This window comes from Ursus americanus, chromosome 12 (assembly GCF_024610735.1).
Source record: "Ursus americanus isolate L20-20 chromosome 12, mUrsAme1.1.p, whole genome shotgun sequence".
Classification (NCBI taxonomy): domain Eukaryota; kingdom Metazoa; phylum Chordata; class Mammalia; order Carnivora; family Ursidae; genus Ursus; species Ursus americanus.
In genome coordinates this window covers 70,811,302-70,822,013 of record NC_142138.1, presented here as the reverse complement: position 1 = coordinate 70,822,013, position 10,712 = coordinate 70,811,302, and the positions used below count along the sequence as shown (strand labels likewise).

Sequence of the window (10,712 nt, the reverse complement as noted above, 5' to 3'; positions counted from 1 at the left end):
GTATTTTTTTCAGGGGTTGGGGGTAGGTGAGGATTATGAGCAGATGCCTCAGTGTCCTGGACGCCAGAGGCACCACGAAGAACGGGGTGGAAGAAGACTGCTCTTTCCCTGCCTGTCTCAGTCAGCGTTGCCTTGTTCTGGGAAGGGCCTCCCACCTTGACTCTCGCCCCCTCCCTGACAAGCCCACAATGTCCGGGTCACATAAAAAGAGGAGCCTGAATGGGGATTAAACCACGAGCAGTTTTAATGGTCTGGTTTTTCTCCCTCCCATTTCCCCACTGTTAGTATTATTACTACAAGAATAAAGGATTCCTGAGAGCCTGTCCCCTCCTCTCCCTTGGGCCCCCCTTGACAGGACTCATCCCTACCAACCCCCCTGGATTTCTGGGTAAAAAAAAAAAAGTGAAAGGCACTGCAGGGGTGGGGGTGGGGGGCTCAAGTGCCAGGGAGTCTGAAGGATGGTGCAGGCGCAGGGCCAGGCCCTTGAGCGTTGAGAAGCATCCTGAGGGCCCCAGCGGGGGCCTTCCCTGGGCCCAGCTAACAGGCCTAGGAAAGTCCCTCCTCCCAGCCTGACCCACTCGGGGTCTGCGGCAGGAGGATAATTAGTGTTGGGCTCAGAAAGGAGGAATGGAGGGCCCACTCTACCAGGACCCAAAGGCCAAACCCAAAGGGGGGACTGCAAATCACTATGATCCTCAAAAGCCTGTGTTTGGGGGTTGGGGGAGAGGAGCTGAACAAAACATGAATTCGGATGAAATCCCTAGCCCAGGGACCAGACAGCAGCAGTGACCCAGGCTCCTGACGAAGAGGGAGGGGAGGGGGCGGGTCAGTCCAGGCCCGGGCCTAGTTGTCCCCACTGCCCCCTTGCCGAGCCCTGATGAACGCCATGCCGTGTGTGCGGAAATGGGTCTTGAGGTTGAGCGGGCTGTCGCAGCTCTTGCCACAGACCTTACAGGTCAGCGGGCCTCCAGGAGCAGGCAAGGGAGACTCTCCACCCTCTGGGTCAGACCTCAGTGGAGGAGGGGCCTCCTCTTCCCCATCACGCAGGCCCAGGGCACTGGCGCTACCCGCACCCCGTTTCTTCTTGTGGCTGATGAAACGGTGCCTGCTGAGAGAGCCGGGGGAGGCGAAGCACAAGCCACAGTCGAGGCACTGCTGGGCACCGCCATCCACCCTCAAGCCCACCATGAGGCTCTGCTCCACGGAGCCACTGCTCCGGTAGCGCAGGGGGCCGTGGCCTCCCGAGCCAGGCCCACCCCTGGGGGACTTGGCTGGAGGTGTTGTGCTGTCGGGCTCCTCACTACAGGAGTCAGAGGACTGGCGCCGTTTCCGTCCTTGCCCCTGGCGATGAGAGGGAAGAAATGAGGCCTCCCCCGATCCCCACGCTGATCCTGGCACCCCCACCTAGCTTCCTGAGGCCAGGGCCTCCAACCCTGCGGCTTCCCAGTCCCACAGCCCTGAAACAGCAGGCTGGGCCTCTGCCTACCTGGGCTCTGGCACCGGGGCCCCGAGCCAGGGTGCTCCCCCGGCTGGGGGACTGGGCCCCGAGCGGCAAGCCATGCCGGACCTGGACGTGTTTCTCCAGGATGAGGCGGCTGCTGAAGGTGCGTTTTCCCTCTGTGCAATACCTACAGGGGGACAGCGGGCGGCGTGGGCGCCAGGAGACTGTCCCAAAGACCAAGGCCTGGGGCTTGGCGGGGGGGGGGGGGGGTCCCAGAGCAGAGGGAGGCCTCAACCTTTGGTCCACTCAGATGAGTCATGGCTGGAAGGTACTTAGAGGGGCTGGGGGCATGGGGTGGGCAGGCCACTTGCTCAGAAAGAGGAAGGAGGCGGGAGTGGGGGTTACCTGCATGGATAAACTCGCTTGATACCCTCATGATTGACCCTGACATGACGCCTCAGGCTGGGGGCAGAACAGAAGGAGCGCTCACACAGGCGACAGGGAAACTTTTTCACTGACTGGAAGAGCAGAGGGTAGGGAACCTCAAAACCAGGCTCTAAGACCCCATCCCCACAGCCACACAGCCCAATCCCAAGGGGAAGCCCCACTCACCTTGCCATGCTCCTTCTTCATGTGAGCCACATACTCATCTCGCTCAGGAAACCAGGAGTGACAAAGGCCACAGGTCCAGCCTCCAGGGCCCCCACCCCCACCCTTGATGCCTTTGTTCCCTAGTTCCCGTCGGGGCCGTTTGGTTGGGCGAGGGGGCTCAGGAGAGCTGGGTAGTTCTTCCTCTTCTGAGGATGAAGACGATTCCTCAGTAGGGGCAGCTGTTCCTCCCCGAGACACAGCCAACTCCTCGGGCTCAGCCTTGGGGGTCATCAGGGCACCCGCAGCCCCTTTCCCAGCAGTCTCCTCCCCCGGGCGCCCGGACTGATGGGTGTTCTGAGGGAGACAAGGGGGTAGCCGCTGTGGGGGAGGGCCTGGCTTTGCCAGAGGCCTCGTCGTTCCCCCACCCACTTCCTGAGGGTTATGTTACCCTAGCCCCAGGTCACCACAGCTAAGCACCCGCCTCTGTCCCTTAACTCCTATACCTTAAGATGTTCCAGCATGGTCCTTTTTTGGGCAAAAAGCAGAGGACAAGATGGGCACTTAAAGACGCTGACACGCTGGGGCAGCAGGTGCTGGTCGAAGTGTGAGGAGAGGAGGGGTTTGTGAGTGAAGACCGTGTCACACATGGCGCACTTGTAGATCATCCTGTGTGGGTGGAGAGGACAGTGCAGACACCCTGCCCGGCGGGGCCCCAGCCCCGCTCCAGCCCACCCCACTCCCTGCCAGGTCGTACTTGGCCTGCTGCGTGTGGAAGCTGGGGTGCTGGGTGTACAGGTGGGCATGGGCGCTGGGTGCAGACTTGAAGGCCATGGGGCAGATGGGGCACTTGTGGAAAACCTCGCAGTGCGACGTCTGGATGTGGGACTTGATGGAGTTCACACCCCCGAACACCACTGCACAGCTGGGGCACCTGGGGGCAAGGGGGCGCTGAGGTGAGGCAGGTTGTCTCGGCCCGTCCCCCAGCCCCGTCATTCCTGGGAACCGCCGGACTCAAAAGTTCACCGGCGGCAGCGGAGCGTGAGCAAGGTGGGACAAGGGGGGTACGCGGACCCTGCTCCTTGAGGCCTGTGGAGGCGGGGCAGAGACAGATCTCAGACTGAGGGGTTCGGCAGGAGAGACGGGGCTCTCCCTGACAGGCCAGCTAAAAGGCTGGTGCTGGGACACAGGAGGCCACTGAGCACTGGAGGGGTGGTGGCGGGGGGGGGGGGGGGACAGTGGCAAGACCACGGGCAGGAGAGGCGGGCGGCACCTGTATCCCACACGGCGAGACAAATGTAGACAGGCCTCCCGAAGATGGGTCTGGAAGTTGGCTTGCAGGAAGTTGCCCCCGCACTCCGGGCAGACGTGGGGGGGCCGGTTCTTATGCATGCGCTGGTGGGCGCTGAAGCTGCAGCGATTGGGGAGCATCATGGGGCAGGTTGGGCACACCTGTCAAGGGGGTGGAAACGAGGTCAGTGAGGAGTGGCCTGCCCCCATGACTTCTCCTGGCCAAGCCCCAACACCCCGGATCCTACTCCCATGGCCTCGGGCTCCACCCCTGGGAAGGGCCGCGAGAGGGAACTCACAGTGCTGTTGGCCCCAGGGGCGGGGGCCCCGAGCTGCTGGAAGTGGGCAGCCATGCCGGCCTTGTCCCGGCACTGCTCCTTGCACTCCAGGCAGCGAAAGCACGTGTACGCCGAGCTGGCAGGGGCGGCGGGCGGCTCGGACGAGAGCGGCAGCACAGGGGCCTCAGCAGCAACCGCGGTAATGGCGGCGGTGATGGCCCCGTCACCCTTGCCCAAGGCGGGCAAGGCTGGAGGTCCGAGGGCGGGCGGGACAGCCAGCAGGGGCGTGATGTCCGGCTGCCCCACCATCTGGTCCAGGGCGACGGGCCTCATGACCAGGTGTGAGCACTGCATGACGAGCCCTTTGTCCTTGTGCTCTCGGGCGTGCAGCAGCAGGCTGCATTTGTTGAAAAAGACCAGGCGGCGGGCGCAGTGGTTGCAGGTGACCTCGATGCGCATGCTCCGGCGGTCATAGTGCCGCGCCAGGCTCTTCTCCAGCGAGAAGGCGTCCCCGCACTCGAGGCAGCGGTAGCCTGTCGGAGGCAGGGCCAGCCCGGCCTCAGCCGGGGGACTCAGGTTGGGCCGGTAGGCAGGCAGCAGGTTCTTGCTGTTGAGGATCTTGTTGAAGGCCTCCACCAGGCTGGACTGGGTCCGCGAGATCACCGTGCCACCCCCAGCGCCTGGCCCGGTGGCCGCCTTGGAAGGCTGCACCATCACCACTGAGGCCCCGTTCACCTTCTGCCCCCCTGTCCCCAGCCCTGCCCGCCCCTCCGCCTTGGGCAGGGCTTGGGGCACCAGCCCTAGCACATTCTTAGCCATCGTCTTAGGGCTGGTGGTAGGGCCCCCAGGCAGAACCACAGCTTTGCGGGCCACGCTGGCCGCCATCAGCATGGCAGTACTCGCGTTCTGGATGGTGGCTACGGGCAGCACGGTACCCTTTAGCCTTGTGCCGTCACCCAGCTGGACGCTCACCACCTTTGGACCCTCAGGGGTCGAGGTTGCGGGGGACAGCTTCAGGAGGCCAGCCTCAGCCAGGAGGGTCCCCTCAGCCAAGGGGGCAGGGGGATCGGGGTCTGAGGGGACCCGGGTTACAGTCCTTGTGATATTCCCGCAGGATGTTTTAATGGTCTTGATCCGCACCTTGAGAGGCCTTGAGGAGCTGGAAGAGGCAGGGGAGTCATTGCTGTCCTCATCTGCAGCTTCGGCTCCACTAGAGGGACTCTGGGGACTTTCGGGGGAAGCCTTATCCACTGGCCCCTCCTCCTCTTCTTCCTTCAGGGGCTGACAGCGGGGCACTTTGGGGGAGGCAACAGGGCTCTGATGCCCTGGAGACTGCTTGAAGAAGGGCAACCCAGCAACCCGGGGAGGCGAGGCGCTAGCAGTAATGCCCGTGGCCTCTGGGCTCAAGCCAGAGCCTAACCCGGCTAGGCCCTGAGGATGAAGGGGGCTGCAGCTGTCCTGCTTCATGGTCCCCAGCGGTGGGGGAGAACCAGGTGGCAGCAAGGCTGGGCCATTCTCCCGGGACAGCTCAAAGGGAGAGGGGAAAGGAGGAGGGGTCATGGCCCCTTCCCGAGGTGGGGAGGGTGCAGAGGGAGGGAGAGGATCGGGGTGCTCCCCTGGCTCAGGCCCAAAATGAGCAAAGAGGTCCAAAGGAGCTTTGCCTTCCATGGCTTTTTCTTTCCAGGTACCCCCACTGGGAGGAGCTGGAGAGTGGGGTGTACCTGGAAGGGATGACTCAGGGCCCCCAAAACCATTCTGCATCAGACGAGGCCCCACAGGCCCTTCCTTAGTCACCCCTCCAGCCCGGGTCCCTTCCCCTCCTGAACTCCCAGCCGGGGACTCAGGCTGCTCAGGACACACAGTGTTCTTGACAATAACGCTGACTGCTGAGATGTCTGGCGGCGGCAGGCCATGATCAGAGGCCTGAGCTGGAACCTCGGGACCATCCCTGGCAGCTGCTGCCGTTGCTTCTCCAGAGTCACCGCCTACACTGGGTTCTGGCTTTCCTGAGCCACCAGGCCCTTCGTTTTCTTCTGGCCCAGAGTGGATGGCTTCATTCGCGTCAATATCGGGGATGTCAAATGCAGCAAGAAGGTCATCAAAATCAGGGGTCTTCATGTCCCCCATGGCAGCAGGTCCCAGGCCTGATGAAAACAGAAAAAAGAGCGAGAAACTAAGCCCTCTGGAGGCAGGAACCCTGGCCCTCCTCCCTCGGGATCTCCATATTTATCCTCTCGGGACCACGAGCAGTCTGACTTGGGTACACTTCTACCACAGCGCGAATCCTAGAGCTGATGGAAGCGCCTGGTTTGCCAAACCCTAAAACTGAAAGGTAGGTTATGTGCACATTCCAGGGAAGACACCAACATCGAGGAAAAGCAGAAGCAAAGGAACTTCTCAGAAATACAGCTGAGAGACAAGGGTAATACAGACAGAGGGAGCTCAGTGAACACCTTGATTGAAACCACCTCGGCCCCTCCTGTGCCCAGCACAGAACCCGTTAATCAACACCACTGTTAAGGAGGAAGGTGTACACGATGCTCTGGGTCTAAGGGCTCGTTCATGGCAGCATGGGATCCACTCATAATTCTTCATGGATCTTCTGGGGGTCCGCAGAGATCTGACAGGCCACGTGTACAAAGGGACAGGGACTTAAGCCAAGATGAAGAAATGATTCGAGTTCCAGCTTTATCAATGACCTGATGTCCACTGCCTTACTTCTGAAAGGGGAGGCAAGTAACCCATACACAACAGGGTGATTCTGCGCACAGTATGAATCATAACCCTGAGAATCAGAACCCAGAATAGGATTTATTATTACAGCTGGGACAAACAAGGACATGTCAAGTCAAGGAGAAGCTGGGAAGGAGTAAGCACTAGGAATCTGGGGCTGGGGTCAGAGACAAGAGTCAGGGGTCAAGTCTGGGGACTTGGGGTCATCACTGACACCTGGCGATCTAGCTTGGTTAACAAGGAAAAGTGGACTCAGGGAAATCACCCAAGAGAGCAAGATGGAAAGAATAAGACACAGGAACAGAAAGAGACAAAGAGAAAAGACAGGGGAAAACCGTGCCGGCAGTCTGGTCACAAGGGCCCCAGCCTAGGCCTCTCCTGTCACAAACACCTGCCGCTAGCTCACCTACCTTCCCCAGAGTGCCTCTGCCCTCCCATGGCCCTCCCGGGGCCAGCCCCTCCTCTCTCCCTCCCTCTCCATCTTGCTCTCTCAGGGCCAAACTCCAGGGCAACTTATCCAGCACGCTGCCACAAAGGGGAAAGCCAAGCCCCCTCACCCGTGTCATCCCTGCTCTGAGCTCCTAACTCACACTCCTCACCCTTTTCATTTTCCCTTGGTAACACCAGTCCAGGAAGTCTTGCCCAACCCCAACCTGGCCCAGTGTGTGTGCACACATGCGTGCAGGCAGACACGCAGACGCGCGCGCACGCACACACACACACGCACACAAATATCCCACAAGACGCATGTGGCACTAAACCAACATGGCCAGCCTGGAGCTTGTGGGGGACCCAGGTCTGTTCCTCACCAGTTTCTCCCCACAAGTGTTTCTGTAAGTAGGAAAAAGAAACTGAAAAAGTCTCTGTCACAACACATTCTCTGCCCAGGATGCAAGCCCTTTCTCAGGGACAATTCTCTCACCTCCTGCAAGCCTTTAGACCGAAACTGGAGATAGTCCCAGCAGGTGGCAGCTGGCAATGCCGGGACCAAGGTAGGGTGTAGGAAGAGGGTACCAACAAGAGGAAGAAAGGGAAGTTTCCCCTCACCACCCCCTACTTAATTCTGCAGTCTCTGCGTTTGAACAAAGCCCTCCACCCTTTGCCTCTGCCCTGATGGGAGAGCTAGGGCCCTCCCTCCTCTGCCTGCTTCTCTCCCCACCAGGAGAGAGAAACCAAGCTACCTTCCACCCCGGCCCTCAGAAAAGTGGGCTGGTGGAGCACAATCAGTGGGGACTAGGAGAAAACATCTCCCCACTCGCCCTCCCCAAGCAACTCCCCCTCTGGCGTCCAAGTGACTTAGAGGTCATGCGATAGCCAGGAGCGGACAGTCCACCAAGCAGCTGGAGCTCAAGGCCAAAGAGGCTTCCCCCAGCCCACGGCCGAGGCCTTTCTGCGGCTGCTGTGCCCGGACTCTTGGGCTCGGGCCCTCCCCCCTTTTCCCTCTGTTCTTCCCCAAAAGCCAAAGGAAGGGGCCGAACAGGAAGAGGGTGAACTGGCCTGGGTCGGGAGGGGGTTCCACTGCTCTTTCCCTGGCCCGGGGCCTGCAGAGCAGGGCGAGGGGCCGGCGGCCGGGGGCGATTAGGCTGCCGCCGAGCTGGGCAGCGGGCGGAATTAAGTCCCTGCCATCTGCCGAGGGCCGGCGCCGGGAGCATGTCCGGGGTTGCAGGGAGGGGGCGGGGTATACAGAGAAGAAGCCAATGGGGAAACTGAGGCGGACCGCGCTTCTCTCGCTCCCACCGGCGTGAGAAGGGAAGGACGGGCCCCGGCCAGGCCAGGCCCTTGGGGAGCTGCCGCGCAGCACCTCCCGGCCCAGGACTTCAGCGGAGTAGGGGAGGCGCGCAGAAAGAGAGGAGTGGGGAGGGGACGGTCTTTGCGTGACTCGCAGCTCTCCGGCCGGGGTCCGTCCCAACTCCGACCTCCCACCCTCCCGTCCCGGCGCGGCACAGCCTCCTCCTCCCGCAGACTCCCGCGGCTCCCTCGAGACTGAGGAGTGATCCTTAGGCGCGCGGCGGCCCGGGGCACGAGCCTGCGTCCGGCCCGGGCCCGGACGCTGACCCGCGCCCAGTCGGGGTGCAGGCTCCGCTCCGGCCTGGCCCAGCTCCCCCGCCCCCGCCCCCGAACACGGACACCATTTTAGGTCGCGACATCCCGCAGCCACCAGTCACCGGGCCGTGCTTCGGACGCCTCTTAGGCTCGGGGCGCCAGGACTTGAGGACCCCGACCCTCCCTCCACGTTTACCCGGCTAGGGGCTGTGCTTTCAACAGGCTGGGAGTTTCGCCCATCCGCCTCAAGGGATGGAAGCGGTGGCGGGGCCTTCCTAGAAGCCGCCCCAGGGGGGCGGCGCGGAGAAGGGGGTAGTTGACCAAGTGGGGGAGGGGCGGGGGTATTTACCCGCCCCCCCCAGGGGGCGGGGCCAAGGGCGGGTATTACCCCAGGCATGCTTACTTGTTCCGCTCCAAGTGCGGGCCGAGACCCGGCGGTCTCTACCCTGCTCCCACCGCCACCGCCGCCGTCGCCGCCCTCCCCGAGGCCGCCGCTACTTCCTGCTTCTCTCCGGTTCAGCCTCCCCCTCCTTCAGCTCCCTCCGCGTTCCAGGTCTGGGCTGCCCGCTTCCGCACTCGCCATTGGCCAACACCCCCGTCGTTCAGCACTGCGCCCCGCCCAAGCCCGCTCTGGGTTGGCCGTAAGTACTGCCGCTCGGAACTAGCCCCGCACAGTCCTCCCAGCCTCATTGGGCAAGGAGCCTAGTCCTTCTGAAGATGCCTCTCCCCATTGGTTACGCCGGGCCCACCTGCACCATCTGGGCATCTCAAAAACGACTGGCTTCCGCTACTGTCGCTTAGGAAAAAGCCAATCTGATCCCCTGCTTTCCCTCTAGAGGCGGTGACTATTCCAGGCGCGTCTCCGCCCCCTCACTCCTATTGGCCGCAATCTTTGAAGCTTGCAGTTCACTTATGCAAATTAAAAGAACTCTCGGCTTCTATTTGGTGGGCACTTTGTGGAGAACCTCGTCGACTCTGAGCGAAGCGCGGATGCGTAGCTCCGTTTGCTCTGTTTTCTCAAGCTAAACCCCAATGTCAGTCATGCTGTGCAGAAGTCACAAAATGGGACGTTACCCAAAACATTACGTCATCTGGTTGACCAGTTCCTTGCCGTTTTCCCACTGTCTAAATCGTCATATAATCTGGATGGATAGGGATCTCGCGCGGATGGCGTCACCCGTACCTTCTCCCTCTGCAGGAGGGCTTGCAGTAGGGGCGGGATTAGTTAGGAGTGTAGAAGGAACAGGCTCCTGGAGCCCGGGGCGGCCCTGCAGACCGGAAGTGGAGGAGAGATGACGTTAGAGTGCTGGCGTGGCCTGGGCCTTTTCCAAAGGGATCTTAAAGCGGTATGCTGGTAGGCTTCCTTAGCACGGGGATGGGGTGTGAGCCGGCTGTCGCTTGCATTTCCCATTTAAGAGCTCTCCTTTTCCCCGCCCCCAGCACGGGGTGGGGGTGGAGTCGAAGCCGGTTTTCCCGCGCTTTGTTGCCACGCCCCCTGGAGGCGGGGGAAGGGGAGGGGATGCTGGGAAAACCAGTTGCCGTGATACTCAGAATGCATATGCAAGCCCAGCGTGCCCACCAGTGGGAAGGTTTATCCGCCTGCCAACCTCCACGGTTGCGGAGCACGAAGCCGTTCACCGCCCGGACGTAGTTATTAAAAGTGGTTCTGTTACCCTGCGCAGGAGTCACCGGACGTCTGGGCCTCTGGGCCTCTGGATCTAGGACTCTTCGGCGCACCCTCAGAGTTTGCATGAGTAATAGCGACTGTATTGAGATGTGAATCCGAGCCCCTGGGTGGAAATCTTGGGAAATCAATGGTTCCATGGGGCAAGTCGCTCGATCTCCCTGAACCGGTTTCTCATGGATAAAATGGGGATTATAATACCAACCGACATGATTGTTTTAGTGAGGATTAAACGCGTTTAGTGCACCTGGGTGGCTCGGTGGGTTAAGCGGCTGCCTTCAGCTTGGGTGGTGATCCCAGGGTCCTGGGATGGAGTCCCGCGTGGGGCTCCCTGCTCAGCGGGGAGCCTGCTTCTCCTTTTCCCTCTGCCCCTCCTCCCCGCTCATGCTCTTTCTCTCTCAAATAAATAAAAATCTTTTAAAATTAAAAATAATAATAAACGCGTTTAGAACTTAACGTGATTTATAAAGTGATGGGCAAATGGAATTAGTACCCCCCTGTCTGCCGCCTTCTTGCTCGAGGTTTGCCTGCAGTTACTCCAACTCACAGCGCCCTTCCACCTCTGAACCACTAAGGAGAGTAGCTTCCTGGATGAGGCCGACTGACATTCCCTTCCCTCTGCATTTTCCTGCATGGAGTAATAATTACTACCGAT

General features: G+C 60.9%; 1 protein-coding gene across 3 annotated transcripts; it reads right to left on the bottom strand.

Moving 5' to 3' along the window:
• Window positions 1–220: 220 nt before the first annotated feature.
• ZNF687 (zinc finger protein 687) lies at window positions 221–9,626 on the bottom strand. 3 transcript variants are annotated; one of them, XM_045790553.2, is made up of 9 exons: window positions 8,777–9,626; window positions 3,619–5,741; window positions 3,303–3,481; window positions 2,787–2,963; window positions 2,536–2,698; window positions 2,054–2,386; window positions 1,847–1,959; window positions 1,487–1,628; window positions 221–1,341 (listed from the first exon to the last, which is right to left on the bottom strand). In XM_045790553.2, the coding sequence occupies exons 2-9, from the start codon at window positions 5,722–5,724 to the stop codon at window positions 844–846; spliced, it is 3,711 nt and encodes a 1,236-aa protein (XP_045646509.1). In that variant the 5' UTR covers window positions 5,725–5,741; window positions 8,777–9,626; the 3' UTR covers window positions 221–843. The 3 variants fall into 3 exon arrangements, with proteins under 3 accessions (XP_045646509.1, XP_045646510.1, XP_087722406.1); XM_045790554.2 differs by lacking the exon at window positions 8,777–9,626 and adding an exon at window positions 8,570–8,702; XM_087866280.1 differs by lacking the exon at window positions 8,777–9,626 and adding an exon at window positions 7,253–7,563.
• Between the last annotated feature and the right edge of the window lie 1,086 nt (window positions 9,627–10,712).